At 38.5% G+C, this 19,497-nt stretch overlaps 1 protein-coding gene across 1 annotated transcript in view; it reads left to right on the forward strand.

Moving 5' to 3' along the window:
- The window catches only part of LOC137244251 (succinate--CoA ligase [ADP/GDP-forming] subunit alpha, mitochondrial-like), a 163,374-nt gene extending 145,429 nt beyond the window's left edge, over positions 1–17,945 (forward strand). Inside the window, exons 2-5 of the mRNA XM_067772981.1 lie at positions 11,721–11,894; positions 11,967–12,198; positions 16,636–16,815; positions 16,886–17,945. Of these exons, the coding sequence (XP_067629082.1) occupies positions 11,757–11,894; positions 11,967–12,104 (276 nt within the window). The 5' untranslated portion in view covers positions 11,721–11,756 and the 3' untranslated portion in view covers positions 12,105–12,198; positions 16,636–16,815; positions 16,886–17,945. The remainder of the gene's footprint in view (positions 1–11,720; positions 11,895–11,966; positions 12,199–16,635; positions 16,816–16,885) is intronic.
- Positions 17,946–19,497: the final 1,552 nt, after the last annotated feature.

Consider the following 19,497-nt stretch of genomic DNA (forward strand, 5'->3'; position numbering starts at 1 on the left):
CCCTAGTGGTCCCAACCAGTCCCAGAGGCAGGTCCTTAAGACCCCCTTATGCGTTGCGGTTGGGAGCACTAGGGACAAGAATGAATGAGTTTATGTTTTTTTTATTTTTTTTTGGAGCCCGAGTGCCTTCGGGGAACAGGAGATGTCAGCGTTCCCATTGAGTATCCAAATTTTTTTTTTGGCCTTCTGTGGGGGCGATGACCACTAGCCTTTCGGAGTTTGGACGAGTTCTCCATATCAAAATGTCTACACTTTTTTTTTGTTTTGGCCTTCTGTGGGGGCGATAACCACTAGCCTTTCGGAGTTTGGACGAGTTCTCCATATCAAAATGTCTATATTTTTTTTGTCTTGCCTTTTGTGGGGGCGATAACCACTAAAACCTTTCGGAGTTTTGACGAGTTCTCCATAACAAATGTCTAATTGCCGCAAAGCCCTTTTAAACTAGGAAACAGAATTAATTCCCAAATTTGACTTAACTTTTTTTTGATGGACCTATGTTGCCCGGCTAGCTTCGTAGTAGGACTTTGAGACTCTTATCTCAGGGGTGAGTCGTGCCCCACGTTGATTGGCATTGGAGGCCCCTGGCAGTGGCTTCCCACAGCGGATCCGGTTTCCTGTTCGCTCCATCGTCGGGCCTTCTAAGCGAAGCAGGTTTGTTACGGTCTGCTGCTACGGTGTATGGCTGCGATCCACTTGGGAGCGTGTTCACGGGAACACACCTAGCGATGTGGCAAAGGTTGCGATGTAAAATATCGAAAAAGAAGGGAACAGACAGACCGGCCATCAGGAGAAAAATTTTTTTGGCTACCAGAAGTTTCCGCCCGATAGACACGAGGAAGAAAAATTTTTCTCTTCTAGCATGAGTTTCCGCCCGATACACACCAGAAAAGTGATATTTGCTATATCTTTGCAGAAAAAGAAAAAAAATTATTACCGAAGTTACAGAAAGATATCGGCAACGTTATCAATCAATCTGCAGGAAAATAAAAGTGATCAAAAAGGACAACATTTGGCAATAGTTTTATAATACATTTCTTTGCTATTAACTATAAAAAGCCGCACTTCCATTTTATGTTCAATCAATCATACCTTACTAAGTATAAAATATACGAATTTTGCTGAACGCATTAAAAACAGCGAGGAGTCTCACTACAATTGAAAAATTTGTTCACACATTTGCAAGCGGTTATGTGTACATGAATGTGGATGCAGTAGAATTACAACCACCTGTGGCAAACACCTTATATGCTCATGGGCCCGTTGAACCGGCAACAACAACAAACCGGGGAAATTTTTTTAAATTAATTGCAACTTTATAAAATCGATTTTGTATTGAATACGTAAAACGGTCTTTGGCAACATGAACGTATTGGCACAAATAACAAATGGTAAAATTCAACAACAACAGCCAATGAATTGAATCGGCAGTATCAGCAGCATCAACAACAGCAAGTTCAACCGCAGCAGCAAAGGCCGCTACCTATAGGCCCAACGAAATAAGCCGGGCACACCCAGAGCCGGCCACCTCAACCAGAACAACTACCGCAATAACCACATAAAGGGGTGAGTCCGTTCCAAAGCCCCTTGAGTGGAGCTTACATACACTCCTAGGTACACGTACATAAGGGTAGGCACACGAAACATGATATACGACACAAACACTATTTACATCTAATCGCCACCCATTTACACGTATGATTAGCTACCTAAATTGGGTATAGTTATATGCATATATAGACATATATCCAATTAGAGTGCGCGTCGAGTGCAGCCACCTAGAAAATGTACCAAGGTGCGTAGTGAGTAGGGGTATATGTACATATAAGCATATGACCACTTAGGTTGCACATATGTATGCAACCCCCCCTTATGAAATACTTGCCTAAGTTTAGTCAGCTGGAGAATGCCAGCCGTTGTATTACGTTTGAATTCCACCACTATTGTACCTTTGCGTTAAATACGCAAAACTAATGCTATGCTTTGTGGTAACCCTAAATAAAATTTCGCATATGTCCTGGCTATGCCAATTTCGTATAGAATTTTCTGACTAAGATTAGGTAAGGTTTGCATTAACGAAAGACAACCAAGAAGGCATACCCAATTTGGAAATTTCGGATTATTAAATTTAAAATCAAGATAAATACAATTAAAGATTTGATATCAGATGCATATGCATGATGATAAATACCTTGACTATGTATGTATATTTAGCCTTAAAGGACTAGACATGCCAATTTGTATGTTATATACACATACTTGAAATGTAAAAGTTAAATATAATATTTAAAAGGTGCCAGATTATTTTTATTTGTTCTTATTGAAAATTAGTGTATTCATACATACATATGTATATTGGAGTTTTCTGTATTTTTCAACTTCGCAAGTAAACATGTTTTAGATGATTAATTTAGGAAAGTCGGTCTGTATTTCCCCGATGGTATAGCGCGCCTAGTATTTATTTATTTTTTATATATTTTAAATTTTAAATAAAAGCCTAATTTACACCGTACACCTAAATAAAAATGTAAATCTTAAGTACAGACGTTGAAGTATTGCGTCAAACGCTAAACGTTTATTGGTCAATCCTAACCTGCATATGTTTCAGGGTATTTTGAAGAAAGTTCGTGGTTTAAAACGAGAGATTTGTAAGAACAAATAGGTCTGTCCTTACGTATATTTAAGCATATTCATTTAAAACAATGCTATTCGGCATATGCCCACAACAAAGTGAGCAGGTATAAGGAAGCTTCCATGTATACCCCTGCCTACCCTCCAATTGTGATGGTCTACTTTTTTTTAATTCAGTACCAAAGTAAATATGACCTGGATCTAAATCAAGTTTATGTCAAAAGGAATGAATATATGTACATACTTTTTTTCTTACTAATCACTCCTAGTGAACCTCCTTTTTGTACGGCATCATTTCGCTCACTTTAATGTACCTAGCTGTAAACTTATATAAATTAAATCATAATCCTAAATAATAAGCCGTAATGAAAATGAATTATAAATAAATTTGTAATTGAAATGGGAATGCTGGCGTCGCCAATTATTTAGAAGGCATAAGGTAAGACAGGTAAGGGGCCACCGAAATTTAGGTGCGTCGGTGGCCATGGTTATTTGAGGGTGGGTTAAAGCACCGGGCGTCGCAACACCACCCGCGGCGCCCCTCTGTATATTCGGCCCTTTTTGTGTATTTCCCTTTTGGTTATTTGTCTTTGTATTTCAGCTTTTTTTATTTCATTTTTCAGATTTAGTAACCGGTCGTTTCCGGTTCGGTTAGTTTTTTTTGATCGTTAGTTTCTTTTTTTGACAGTTTTTTTTGAATTTGAATTTTTTTTTTTTTTAAATGTTGGAAAGTCAACGGTTTGTCCGTGGCATCCGGTTCGACCGGATGTCGTTTTAATTTTGAATTTTAAGCGTTTTGAGTCGGTCTCTGCGCTTCTGTCGGGTTTGTTTTGAATTTGACAGCTGCTCGTTTTGATAGGCATGATAGGAACATTTTTCTGTTTATGGCGCAGGAACAGTAAGGTTGGCAAGGACCCGCCCCAGCCGACAATGACTAGCCACTGTGCACCAACATATCATGCCGACCGCCTTCCTTACTGATTCCAATGTAGATGCGTAACCATAACAAGGTAAGTAAATGCGGTATTAATTTCTTTTTTTTTCTCTGTTGATTTCGCAGTTATTCTTGTACCCCTTAATTGACCATCAAGTTGAGAAATATCATGAACCAAGTCTGGGGTTAGTCGGTACAGCTTTTGAAACTCCATTGCATTCAAGTCGAATGTGTTATCTACATACTTCTCTAAGAAGGTGTCTGTCCACTGGCGATGGACTTAGTAATTCTTCATCTTGTGATAAAACGTACGCCAAGTACTAAATGCGATTTGATTTATAAATAAAGCAACTTTTCGTGTTTGAAAGTATTTAGTTAAAGTTCCGATTCTCTTTTTTAACTAATATTGCCAGTAATATTAATTTCGTGATATTTAACGCAGCCAATTTACTTGCTGTTTATTTAACAACACAGCTGATAGTCGATCAACGAATATCGATACAAATTGGTTACTGAATAACGAAATCGTTACAGTTATCGATTAGCAAATAAAGCGATGGCAAATGCCGTTAAAAAAGTTAGTGAATTCCACTACTGGTTGATTTAATAAAACTACGTGTTGTCGTTTTCAATGTCCAACCGCCCTACAAGACAGGCACCCGTTACCTAACCGATTACTTAGTCGTCACCAATAACTTGGTCACCAACTATCGTCTTAATGACTTTTAAATTGCTGTCGTGAAAAAGGTAACGCATGCGCTCTCTCAAAATAGTGTACGTGTGACTCGCTTTGTCGCTCTTACTTATGGTGTGTTTCGACATTCCTTCTCGCTCGATGTTATTTACATTTTTAAGTTACTTCATTAGGTATGTATTCGTTATCACTAACCAAAACATATGCAACAACAACAACACGGGTAACTGGCCTATCGGTTACCCGTACCTGTTACCTTCTGACAAATCGCTTTTTCCATGAATGAAACTCGTCCTTTATGTTCACATAATATTTAATTATTAATAATTCATATATACAATGTTTTTTTTACAATTTAAATTATTCCCTTATTACTCCAGTGAACTTTACATATGTGTATATTGATATGTACAAGCTAATCAAGTACATATAAAAATGCAGCATTAAGGCACTTGGTACTTAGACTTGAAAGAACACCTCTTACACAAGAGGCATATAAGAGAGAACTTGAGGTCATATATAATATCGCTGCAAACAACGGATATAAAAAAGCACTAGTAGATAAGCTCAGAAGGACAAATGGAGAACCAAAAAGAAATAATGAAAAGGAAAATAATAGCTGGCCGACTATGACATACTGGAAAAGCAACATATAAATTGGCAAACTTCCTTTAAAAAATACAACATTAGCACAGCATTCAAAACATCGAACAATCTAGGGCGAAAACTAAGAACTAACATTAACTCAGAGGATCCGTTTAGCAGCCACGGCGTATACAAGCTTACCTGCGGATGCCAGCATAGTTACATAGGACAAAGAGGACGGCAAATAATAACGAGGTTCAGAGAACATATTAGAGATTACAACAAAAAAAAAAATACGGAATCCAAACATTATACCCGAGTCTAACTTCGCGAATCACATGGTCGAGAATGAATGTTCCCCAGCAAACATCAATCAAACAGTTAGGGTTCTTCACATACAGGAAAAGGGCCGACGTCTCAACGTACTCGAAAACATGGAAATCTACAAACAGAAGACATTCGACGGTAGAATAATAAACGAACAGATAAACACAATTTCTGACACAATATTCGAGGCTTTAAAACTTGTTTACAGGAAACAACTTAATCACACAGGTACAACAGACAAACACACAACAACAAATAAACACAAAACAATTAACACACCAAAACAAAAAACCGACAAAGAAGGTCAAACGACTAAAATCACAAATTTCTACCTACCCCAGTCAGCCACACAAATCAATTAGTAAACCACCCTCGGTTCTGAATGAACACACAGCACATACACATAACTAAATATACACAAGCATCAATTTGACAATACCTGCTCATATACCTACGAACTATAAATACAGGACAAACGACAATAGATCACAACGAAAATCGACACTGATGATGGCACAATGCCGAAACCGGTTTGTCTCAAAACCAAATTTGACAAGGGATGACGGAAAATCGTTCCAATATACATCATTTATCCACCCTGTCGGAAAATCAACTAAAAAAGATAAGCTAATTAAGTACATTAACGTCTTTTTATAGCTGTGCCCTTTCTGAAACTTTGGAAGCTCAGTGATGATGCCCAATTTTGCCTGCGCTGGTGGTGTTGTTCAACATCAGTTTGCAGAGCCATATGAGTTTTGTAGGGATAATACCGAAAGCCGCAATTCGTGCTATCAAAGTCGATTTACAGGTGATATTGAGCCTTTGGTCTTGACCCTTTCACATAATATGCTTGTTAGCGCCTTATATATGGTACTAAAAAGGCGGGGGGATAGTTGTCGCAGTTTTCTTATAAAATGCAAATTTATGTTCTTCCTTCAACCACCGCTGGAATATTGCTATGCGCACATCGTCAAAATCATATTACCTAGAGTGAGAAAGAAACTAATATCAGTAAGGATAGATTAAAGTTTTTAATATATTAACCCGAAAAGTGTTCTATAAATAGGGCTCCACAATTAGCTCTTTTCTGAGAGGCCAAAAGCACAAGGGACTCAAGGAGATTTCAGATAACTAGAATCAGGGGTACCCGAAGGTACTTCGCTGTTGCATTCATAGAGAAGAAAACATTATAACAAGAGATTGATGTTACGAAGTAAATTAGACGTGCTACAAAAACAAACAAATGCAGATGACTGTTTAATTCAACAACAACTGTTTAATTCATTATCCGAAGTTCTTGTATGGACGTGCAGTAAGGCAAAGTACTGCTAAAACTGCTTTCCCCGAGTAACGCGGGAACGAATTGATATGACTACGTTATCCTTCTTTCTAGAAGTCTAGAACCAGTTCCCTGTTGGACAGGAAAATAAACGTTTGGTTGTCTCTAAGTTGATCATATGCTATTACAGAATATACTCGTTTGCTGCATCCGACCAGTACATCCAACTTTCCCAGATTTTCTGGGCTCAGCAAGGGTATCCGACTGAATGGTGCATTTGTTCCTCGCTGCTACCTGGCCACTCACCCAACAACACCAGGCCCGACGGAACTTGCCTTGGGACACCCAAGGGCACTCACGCTTCTCATGGCTCCAGCGGGTTAGGGGGCTTAGAGTATACCCGCGGTAGGCATGTCTGCGTAAGAGGCGATTAAAATACTAAATTGGTTCAGGGGGTTGTGTAGCGCAACCCGTTCAATGGGTTGCCAGCGCAATATATAGCTTCTCCAACCCAATTGTGAACCTCACCTACCCGTGGCGAATCCTGTTTCTTTAACAGCCGAGGCTCTGGCGACCCCATGTTCCTTATGGGTCTACATTTGAAGGCGCTTGGTTAGCTGACATCGCTTACTTAAACGGTTGATTCTAAAGTAAAAACCAAAACAAAATATAGGTTAGGTTGAACTGGCGGGTTCATGAGGACCTCACATAGACTGAATGAGTCCGTAGTGTTACCAGAAGTATGTTTTAATGACCAAGCTAAAAACCCTATCAACAACCAGGGCCTATGTTATAAAATAACTCCGTCCTCTTGACAAATACCAGAAGATTCCTAGAACTTAACCATTTGCTGCTTCTAGATCTGACAGCTGTCAACTGGAGTCTTATCCTGGCAAGCGCAGGGCACGAGCACAGAACGTAATCGATCGTTTCCTCCTCCAACCCGCACTTCCTACATCTGCTATCACTGACCAAGCCTAATTTAAAGGCATGTGACGCCAGAAGGCAGTGTCCAGTAAGAATACCCGGTATGAGTCTACAGTCTACAGTTTAATGATAATGAAAATATAAGAATCAATGCTTATGAATAACATATTGTAACGATTTTGCTGCAAATCCTCTTATTTGCCCTTCTGCTAAGTTCGAATCACTAAACTGTTGAATAAATAACTCCAATATGTAATAATGCAAAATGGCCTTTATTAAAGTACTTCACAATAACACTCAAACTTTGCAACGAATAGCTTGCTTAATAACCAAACTGATTGATAGCTCAAATGAAAATCGACTATTCAAAATAATACTGCTCTTGCTCGCTAGATAGCGTCTTAATCGAAATCTCAAATCAAACTGAATTCCAGCGCCTCTACAATTGCCGCCTTTTATACTCTTGGATTTCAACGTTCGCATCTTCTAGGCGCTTCCAAAATCTACTAGTCCAGCAGCTCTCCAACTTCTCTGCTGTAACTACAATTGCACAATTTTATAGTTTTTCTCATTGCATACTTTCAGGAGTATCTCAGATATATGCATGTGTTTGTGCATTGACTCTCCGCTGCTCGTATACGTACATGGTACATATGTGTAGACGCAATTATTGTTTCGTTTATGTAGATACATAGTGATTGATATATGGATGTGAATTCACGTCACTGCTTAGCATCGGCTTAGAGACAGCAGCACCTTAGTTTTGCTAATATTCGTAACAATATTTTAATTAATCTCTTACAACAACCTTATCGGTGGCTACATCGCCATGTAGATAGTGTGGTGTTCCTCCTTGTATGAACATAGGTACTGTATGTGCTCAACCGTGCAAATGGACATTAGCAGTAACACATTTGTAGTTTTCTAGCCAACAAAGCTGAACTCGAAAGAATTATAGAAGAATTAGATCCGGACATCGTTCTATGTTCAGAAGCATGTATAACACCGGATGTTAGTCATGCGGAAATAAACATTCCTATTATACAATGGTTCGTTGCGATTATCATAGTAGACATACAGGAGGTGCAGCCTTACTATTAAAAAAGGTATCGACTACAAAGTCAGGTATAATAGATCTATTGATTTAAATGTTTGGTGTGCTATAATTAAATTAAAAAAGTTCGACATTAAATGGCAAATATGTGTGTTGTCTAGTGATATCGAATTTTTAAATCACTTTGAAGCTATACTTTCTGAGGAACTGGAGAGTGGTACAACTCCTTGTTAATTGGGGATTTTAACATTAACATGAATGTTAATACCGCAACGAGTTCTAAGCTCAATGAGATATTTTCACGTAGCGCGATGAGGCAAATGGTGAATTTCAATACAAGGATTGCTGAGAGGTCCCAAACGAGAATAGATCTATTATATGCAAATGCTGATGTACTGTCCTGTACTAATCTTGAAAATCACAGAATTTCTGATCACGAAACCATTTCATTTGCTTTCAAAGTGTGTAATTCAAATCCTCTGCGGAGAATGATACCCACAATGTGTTGGAAGAATTATTCTGCTGATAACCTCATTTACTTATTAAGAAACTATGATTTCAGCGTATTACAAAATATGCATCTCAACGACTCGGCTGAATATATAAATACTTATCACACTGCATGGGTTTATTAACATCAGAACAAGACAGGATAGGGAGGTTGAGAAATAAGTGGTACGATCATGAACTGACCGAAATTAACAAATTAAAAATCCAATTGCACTCACAAGCCAGAAGATCTGGTGAATTTTCGGAATATAATACGGTTGCGAAGTATTATAAGAAACTAATCAAAATTAAAAAGATTAAGTATATAGAGAAAAATATCGCCTTAAATTCTTCTGATAGGAAATTAATGTGGAAACACCTCAAGCAAGCAGTAAACTTAACTGAGGTGCGTGACAATATCCTGACAGTGATTGTAAATGGTATAAGATATGAAACACCCGAAGATATAGCTCAAGCATTGAATTCCTTCTTTGTTGATAGTATTGGTGACATAAATCCAGAAATCGAAACTTTTGATAGTGGCGACAGTGTGCAATACACGGTTAGCACATGTCTGAAATTCCAAGAAGTTACGGTTGATGATGTCATATTGGTAGCTAAAAGGTTAAAAAATAAAATCGGAGGAACAAATTAACTATCAGAAGATGCCATTTTGTTTCTTCTTTTTAACTTAACCTCAATTTACCTTCCGATAAACTGCCAACCCAATATTTTAACACTTAACAACTCTTAAAGTCTTTTTACAACCTTGCTCTGCCACCATGTAAAGATAATTAATTAAAGTTTATATATTTTGGATTTCAATTTGATCTTTATTTCATTTTATTTCTGCTTGTGGAAAAAAACGCGCGTTCACCAAACACGATTTTCTGAAAAAGGAAACATTTTTTCTTACCACGGAAGTATGCAAGTATATAATAATATCATGGCGTTGCCATATAGTAGCAATAAAAATGTACATATTTCAACACTGCAATCATCAAGATCAGTGCTTCTTCTTACGCACATTAGATACCGCACGCTAACCTCTGAACGCCAATTCTTTGTTACTGTAATACGTCTTTGGAACTCCCTATCTACAAGTCTCCGAGTCTTAAGTAATGTTCTGCACTTCAAGAAAGAGCTAACATAATTTTTTAACTACTCTTAAACTGAATCTCAGCTTGTTGTTGTTAAAATGTTCATTTTATAATGAAGTAATATTGTTAATTTATTTGTGTGGATGTTTCCAGATCTGTAGTGGAATTCACTAACTTATAACGATGCGATTTGTCGAGATTTTAATTAGCGATTTTATCGCTAGCTTATCGATTGTACTATTCACTAACTTAGTTTTAACGACTCGAAATAAATGACGCTTAAATTTCGTTTTAATAGTAGAAAGGTGGCTGCACAGCTTAACGAAACCTAAAAAATGCGAAAAGCACAAAAGGAATGCAAAAATAAATAAATTCCGTATACTAACTGCTTTTAAAAGTCATTATTGTGCAAGTTTTTACATATTTTAACAAAAGGTAAGTAAATGCGGTATTAATTTCTTTTTTTTTCTCTGTTGATTTCGCAGTTATTCTTGTACCCCTTAATTGACCATCAAGTTGAGAAATATCATAAACCAAGTCTGGGGTTAGTCGGTACAGCTTTTGAAACTCCATTGCATTCAAGTCGAATGTGTTATCTACATACTTCTCTAAGAAGGTGTCTGTCCACTGGCGATGGACTTAGTAATTCTTCATCTTGTGATAAAACGTACGCCAAGTTCTAAATGCGATTTGATTTATAAATAAAGTAACTTTTCGTGTTTGAAAGTATTTAGTTAAAGTTCCGATTCTCTTTTTTAACTAATATTGCCAGTAATATTAATTTCGTAATTTTTAACGCAGCCAATTTACTTGCCGTTTATTTAACAACACAGCTGATAGTCGATCAACGAATATCGATACAAATTGGTTACTGAATAACGAAATCGTTACAGTTATCGATTAGCAAATAAAGCGATGGGAAATGCCGTTAAAAAAGTTAGTGAATTCCACTACTGCCCTACAAGACGGAGGTAACCAGTTCACCCACACATTCAAAGCTTTTTTCGCTCTCCACTAACACATCGACGTTTCATGCTGTCATCGAAATGACAGTTCATTAATTATTCCGGAAAAATTGAAACGCAAAAAAAATATAAATTGTTTACAACGAAAAATATCTTGTGCTTTTAGTTGTGACATGTGACGGAAATTAAAAATTTTGTTGCAGAGAACACTTTTTTGCGTTGGCGACCTTCGCCCAAAATAACATTAAGTTAATTTGAGTTGTGACATGTGAAGGAAATTAAGAATATTGCTGCAGAGACCATCTTTTTGCTTTGGCGGCCTTCGCCCAAAATAATATTAAGGGTAAAGTTTTACAAGACGGTACACCACCTAATTTAAAAATATCAAATAATAATAAAAACGGAGCTCGAAGCGCGCCTTTTGATTCCACGTTTGATAATTTTTGATAAAAATTGGGTGGTGCACCGTCTTTTAAATCGTTACCATATTAAGTTGTATAGAATCGACGGGATGGCCTACAAGGTTTTATGTCAACTAAATCGCTCCCGATATGGTCGGGCTAGTACCTTAATGGTTCCCGGAACGTACCCGATCTGCATCCCGCAAAGGACCACCAAAGTCCATAACGGGGAGTGTCCTTATCGCTACAACAACAACAACATTATTTACTTTCTGATTTTCATTCATACGTATGTGCATTTTTAAATAATAAAAAAAATGTTATATTATTCTAATAGATAGCATCTCCGCCGGGTTGCGATTCAGCTCAGAATATGCCAAAATCAAAGGAAATCTACAAAAACAAGGTACTTTACAAGCAACATGCTTTGGAATACGGTACCAAACTGGTTGGATGTATTTCCCTAAAAAAGGCTGGAACTACGCATCTTGGTTTGCCAGTATTCGCTTCGGTAATTTATATTGATTTGTAGTGATTAAAAATTGCAATAGTAGATAATGTAATGTGAATTAAAATTGAATAGGTAGCCGGAGCAAAAAAGGCAACTGATCGGCCTGCAACTGTTATTTATGTGGTGCCACCGGGAGCTGCTGCTGCTATCCTAGAAGCATTAGAAGCAGAAATGTCTTTGATTTTTTGCATCACCAAAGTTGTGCCATAACATGATAGGGTTCGCGTTAAGCACGCTCTCTTAAGGCAAAAAAAAATCGCGTCTAGTCAGGCCCGATTGTCCAGGAATCATCGCACCAGAAAGGGTAAGTAAATTGGCTACCATATTAAATATATAAGCAACATGTATGAATTTTTTAGTGATAATTTGTCATGCTTTTGTTGATAATCAACTGAAGAATGCAAATACGACAGAGTTCGAAGTTCATGTGAAAACCAATTAATTTTTTTAATTAGCATTTGGAGAGAAAAATACATATGTATGTATGCATAGAACTGCATAGAAGGGGAGGAAAAATGAATTATTATCAGTAGATTTGCAAGATTTTTGTCATTTCCCCTGCATCGCAGTTGTCATTACATTGCGTTAAGAGAGGACATCAACACCTTACTACCCACAGCCAGTTAAAATTATTGTAAATTTTGCTCTTTTCATCACTGTTTCAAAACGTGGAAAGTTATATATCGAGCATTCCATGGAGAATGGTGCATTTTAGCAGACTTTCGCATTGCCGGCATTATTAATATTCAATCCCTAGAAGGTTTAATGTAGTCATATCAATAGTTCCCGAGATGGTGGGGCTAGTACCACAATGGTGCTTGTTACCCGAACGTAGATAGATAGATCATTTATTGAGGATTGCACAGTGACTTGCACATCTCCTTCACAGCACCTCATCCTAGCCGACTTCCTTGATGAACCCCAGCAGTGTTCTTTGCTTGAGGGATTAAATGTGGGAATGCTCTGGCCATGGTGAGCCCATAAACTTAGCCCTACGTCTTGAAATTGCGCCGCAATCTAGAAGGATATGGTCCACCGTCTGCTGATCCATCACAAAATCGGTATGTGTTGTTCGATACTATACCCAGCTTTTGCATGTGACTGTTCAGTCTACAGTGTCTTGTAAGAATAGCCGTTGGGGTTCTTAGGTTATCTTTTTGAGAGGCCTATTAATGCCCTATATCGAGTTGTCCTGTAACCCCCTAACAGTAACTTAGATTGACTCAGGCCTGGCATATTGCGCCAGTGTTCTTCCCTATTTCCCTTTCTTCTACTAATAGATGCCCCTGTGGGCCAACTGGCAGGAACGGCTCGGGATCGATGGGTCATGCAGTTGCTGCCTCTCTTACCGTGTTGTCCGCCTGTTGTTGTTGTAGTAGCAGTGCTTCGCCCCATCCAATAGGTGCGACCGATCACAAATTGTCATCAATGTCCTCTAACGGGAATCCAAAGAAACTTTCTGTTTCAACAGGGGTGGGCCATAATGAGAGGAGTGTTAGAGGCGTTGGTTGCACAATACAGTTAAAGAGATGGTTGGTGACATGTGGGGACACATTACAAGCAGGACAATGTTTTGTATGTCGGGGTTGATTGTGGATAGGTAAGAGTTTAACCTGTTACGTTATCCAGCTCGAAGTTGGGCTAGAGTGACTACTCTCGTTTCCCTAGGGAGAGTGCGTTCCTCCTCTGCTAGTTTTGTTCTTTGAGTACAGGAATCACCGGCATAGAGGTCCGACGCCTGTTTGTGGAGTTCACTGAAGACATCTCCGATCAATGAAGCTAAACATATCTTTGGTTGTTGGAGATTGAAAATAAGTGTATCCAATCACCCCTCAACTTTGTTTAGTAAAGACGCTGTCGGAATGCATGAAGATTCCGATTAGCACAGCTCAACATATAATGGGAGGTTGAAAAGGACGTGTTTCCAATCCCCCTTGCTCCAACTTTTATTTGGCCTTATTTTCGTTATTTTTGTTACACATTATATAATTTTATTGTTATATTTATGCTGTCGGAATGCGAATGATTCCGATCAGCAACAGTAAATACCAGCTGGAAATACCGAATTCCAGCGAAATTAGTTGTTGGAACTGTCTGGAGTTACAGGTGGGGACCGATTTTCTTTTCCTTAGGGCCGGATGCATTGTATTTTGCTGCTACCATTATTACCATTCCCTTTTCGCGCTCCAGTATCGGTATATCATGTAAAAAAATAAAAGAAAAAAAAACTATCTTATTGGAAGGGGTTTACAATGCTCCAATAAACTTTTTTTAAAAGTATTGAAGTTATTACTACTTTTTATGTGATTAGGAAGTTCATTGAAATATTTCAGGCCCTTATATATATGACCGTCCTAAAAAGATTCTTTTCCGGCAAACGCAGCAAACCCATTTCTCAGTACTGGGGTCAGGAGAAGGACCCGGATTGGGGCCGATACCTTCCCGGAAGAGGAGAGTATGGCGCAGACTCGCTGCAAGGATCTGCTGGGGGGTTGACAATTTGTGGGAGAGACGCAACAAATTAAACATGGAGTCCGCCTGCTCATTGCCCTCCACTCCCCTGTGGCCTAGGACCCAGGCCAACAGTACTACGTTGTGTGCTCCTAATTGATTCAGCTTTTCTACGCACTGAAGGACAAGTGCTGACTTTATTTCGAACGCCGCAAGTGCCTTTAGTGGAACCTGACTGCCTGACTGAGTATGGCAATTGTTTCTTTGGGGTATAAGCGCTGAAGGTTCAGCTTAGCGCACTAACTTATGGCGAATACTTCCGCTCGAAAATGCTCGGATGTGCTTTTAGAGTTACTGATATTTTGGTTCTGGGTCCGAAAACTCTGGCTCCAATCCCCTCTGGCGTCTTCGAGCCATCTATGTACCTTCCGATCTTGAGCCTAGTAATACATTGCACCCGCCTATACCTATACAGCCGTACCAAGAGACGGAGCAGCCCATTACATATTGGCACAACCGGAGCACTGCTGGACATCCATCCTATATGAAAGCTATGCATTCAAAAGTGTTTGTACCAGTGGCTGGTGCACACCGAACTGGACCAATGTATGCTATATTGAGGCCTTCACAAATACCAAGCTATGTTTATGTAAATAATGTTACTGCTAATGTCAATTTGCACGGTTGAGCACATACAGTACCTACGTTTATACAAGGTGGAACACCACACTACCTACATGGCGATGTAGCCACCGATCAGGTTGTTGTAAGAGATTAATTAAAATATGTTATTCATAAACACTGATTCTTATATTTTTATTATCATTAAACTGTATACTAGACTCATGACGGGTATTCTTACTGGATACTGCCTTCTGGCGTCACATGCCTTTAAATTAGGCTTGGTCAGTGATAGCAGATGTAGGAAGTGCGAGTTGGAGGAGGAAACGATCGATTTCATTCTGTGCTCGTGCCCTGCGCTTGCCGGGCTAAGACTCCAGCTGACAGATGTCAGATCTAGAAGCAGCAATTGGCTTAAGTTCTAGGAAGCCGCTAACCCGCTGGAGCCATGAGAAGCGTGGGTGCACTTTGGGTGTCCCAAGACAAGTTCCGTACCTGCTCCGAATAATTTGATAGATAGATAGATTAGATAGGGATCTGTTCTAGGTCCAACTCTTTGGAATGCGGTGTATGGCGGGGTGCTACAAAACCACCTTCCCGGAGGCACGGAAATTGTCGGCTATGCAGATGATATTGTCGTAGTAGCAGTGGCCAAGAAACTTGATCTGCTCCAAGCATTGACTCAAAACTAACTTTTAGGGAGCACTTCAGGGCGGTGGGGGACAAAGTTTCTAGAGTTAGTGGAACCCTAACGCGAATAATGCCCAACATCGGCGGCCCAAGCGAAGCTACCCGTCGGCGATTATCCAACGTAACCAGCTCTATAATATTATATGCAGCACCAGTATGGCACAGATCTAAAATGGTCCACCAAAAAGATATACTAGCAGCCTACCGCATTACTGCTATACGAATAGCATGTGCTGTTCCAACGACGCGATCCATGTTTTATCCAGGAAAATCCCAGTAGATCTACTCTCAGGTGAAATGGCCGATCTGTATGGCATTGGATTCAGCTGACCATCTGAAGATGCTAAGAGAACCGCAAGGTCACGAACAATAGTTAGGTGGCAAGAACGGCGGGAAGATTCGAGAAAAGAGCGCTGAACCTTCATGCTAGTCCGGAATATAGCGGAATGGTACGAGCGAAAACACGGCAAACTAAATTACCATCTCACACAGATATTGAGCGGGCACGGTGGCTTCAAGGAATATCTACATAAGCGTGGGATAGAGGAGGATCCTTTCTGTCCAAGCTGTCCGTCCGAATTGGAAGGCGCAGAACATGTAATATTTCACTGCCCTCGTTTTCACGGCGAAAGACTGTCTGTAAACAGACTTTTTGGAGAGGAACCTTCCATTAGGAATTTAGTTCCACGAATTTGCGGACAAATAGATTGTTGGATTGCTGTGAGCAAGATGGCCTTTATAGTAATGACGAAATTGATGATGCATGCCGAAAGGGAGCGTAGAGAAATGCGCATACGAATTAGTGGCGACTAAATCGCCTTTGAAGTTACTTTACCAGGTCCTGATTCTAGTTATCTGAAATTTCTCTTGTGCCTTTGGAAAAGAGCTATGTGTGGAGCCCTATTTATGGAACACTTTTCGGCTTATATTAAAAACTTTTAATCTATTCTTACTGATATGAGTTTCTTTTTCATTCTAGGTAATTGATTTTGAAGATGTGAGGATAGAAATATCCCAAATATTCCAGCTGTGGCTGTAAGAACATACATTTGCTCAAATTAGAAGAAAACTGCACGGTTGAGCACATCCAGTATCTACGTTTATACAAGGAGGAACACCACACTACTTTCACGGGGATGTAGCCACCGATCACGTTGTTGTAAGAGCTTATTTTAAATATGTTATTCATAAACACTGATTCTAATATTTTGTTTTGGTTTTTACTTTAGAGTCAACCTGTTATATAAGCGATGTCAGCTATGCCTGTAACTTAAGCGCCGTCAGATGTAATAGTTACCGCGGACGCGGTCACAGGAGTAGTTCACTACGTGGGGATTACACTAATCAAGGACTTTCAATATCGGAAGGATTTCCAGCACTATAACACACCAACAATATGTGCAATCACCCGAATAAATTGTACAACAAACGTTAACACCACATCATCAGCCAGCAACAACAACAACAAACGCAACAAGTTGAAACTTCTAAACAATTAATGACTAGTGAACCACCAACATATCCGCAATATGCGCAAACATCAACACCAACATGTGTCGCCTACTTTGCAACACGGTGAAGATGGCCAAGGCCATTCTGATTCTAATACTGATAAAGGCGAACCATTGGCAAATTTAAAAACTCAAACAGACCACGAAAAATGTTGATGATGGTATTAATTCTAGTACGGATAGTAAAGAATTTAAACCTAGGAAAAAAGCTAAACTTGATAAAAACTTAACCGAAGATGACAATGTTTCTAATTCTAATACTAAGGAAGATGAACCTTTGATAAATATGAAGCTTAAAACAGAGTTATCAAAAAATGACGATGATGATAATGATGTTGATGCAAAGTCCAATGTTGAAAATGATGAAAATTATGAAACAGAATCTGAAAATAGTATGAGTGTGGATTATAACCTGAAGCAAAACTGTCATATCCTGTACGGCCAGAATTAGATGTTAAGAAAAGAGCCTACATAAAGAGGCTCAGTATATTTATGGAAAATTTATCATGAGACAATGCCCAATGTATGTATTTCAATTAAATTCAGCACATTGTTGGAAAAAGCATCTAAACTTTATGCATCGTGTAGAGAAACCAGAACATTTACAATTTAAATATAACGAACGTGGTGCAAAATGTAAATTTTGTGTTATTCAAGCAGCTACACCAAGCTTCAACAAATTATTGGACCATGAGATTTCTCATATGCCTAATAGTCATTATTTAAAATGTAAATTATGCGATTGGAAGACGAAAATACATTCAAGTATGAATTTTTATTTACGTGTACAACACGCTGAAACAATTGATGTAACAACGAAAAGTTTAGAATTGAATGTTTGTCCATATTGTAATCACAATGGTATTTACGCAAACACTTAATACATCTTTTCTATGTTTAGAATGTGGTGAATAATTTAGAACAAATACAAGTTTACGTGTACACCACAAGATTTGAACGGAAATATCTTGAGGGTATGGTTACACCTATGTGGCATCTACAAGATATTTATAATTACTAGTATGGAATGAAGACGGATATGGAAGAAAACGGAGGTGACGAATCACCATGCTTCTTTGGATTCTGGTGATACTCCTGACATGCTTCCTAATTTCCCTACGTCTGATGTTACTATACCTACCAAACTAATATGACTGCAAACTGATGAGCAACACTACCAGCGCAGGAAAAATAAGAACTTCAAAACAAGGTTTCGGAAAGGGCACGACTATGAATAGACGTTAATGTATTTATATAGTTTATAAATATAAAAATTCACATATGTAAAGTTCGCTAGATTAATAAGGCAATAATTTAAATTCTAAAAAAACATTGTATATATGAATAATTTATAATTAAATATTATCTGAACATAAAGGACGCGTTTCATTCATAGAAAAAGCGATTTGACACAAGGTAACCGATACGGGTAACCGATAGACCAGTTACCCGTATTGTTGTTGTTGCATATGTTTTGGTTAGCGATAACGAAAACATAACTGATGAAGTAACTTAAAAATGTAAATAACATCGAGCGAGAAGGAATGTCGAAAACACAATAGGTAAGAGCGAGAAAGAGAGTCACACGTACACTATTTTGAGAGAGCACATGCGTTACCTTTTTCACGACAGCAATGTAAAAGTCATTAAGACGATAATTGGTGAACAAGTTATTGATGACGATTAAGTAATCGATTAGGGAACGGGTACCTGTCTTGTAGGGTGGTTGATTTAATAAAACTACGTGTTGTCGTTTTCAATGTCCAACCGCCCTACAAGACAGGCACCCGTTACCTAACCGATTACTTAATCGTCACCAATAACTTGGTCACCAACTATCGTCTTAATGACTTTTAAATTGCTGTCGTGAAAAAGGTTACGCAAGCGCTCTCTCAAAATAGTGTACGTGTGACTCGCTTTGTCGCTCTTACTTATGGTGTGTTTCGACATTCCTTCTCGCTCGATGTTATTTACATTTTTAAGTTACTTCATTAGGTATGTATTCGTTATCGCTAACCAAAACATATGCAACAACAACAACACGGGTAACTGGCCTATCGGTTACCCGTACCTGTTACCTTCTGACAAATCGCTTTTTCCATGAATGAAACTCGTCCTTTATGTTCACATAATATTTAATTATTAATAATTCATATATACAATGTTTTTTTTTACAATTTAAATTATTCCCTTATTACTCCAGTGAACTTTACATATGTGTATATTGATATGTACAAGCTAATTAAGTACATATAAAAATGCAGCATTAAGGCACTTGGTACTTAGACTTGAAAGAACACCTCTTACACAAGAGGCATATAAGAGAGAAC

The sequence above is a fragment of the Eurosta solidaginis genome, chromosome 3 (genome assembly GCF_040869045.1).
Source record: "Eurosta solidaginis isolate ZX-2024a chromosome 3, ASM4086904v1, whole genome shotgun sequence".
NCBI classification, from domain to species: Eukaryota; Metazoa; Arthropoda; class Insecta; order Diptera; family Tephritidae; genus Eurosta; species Eurosta solidaginis.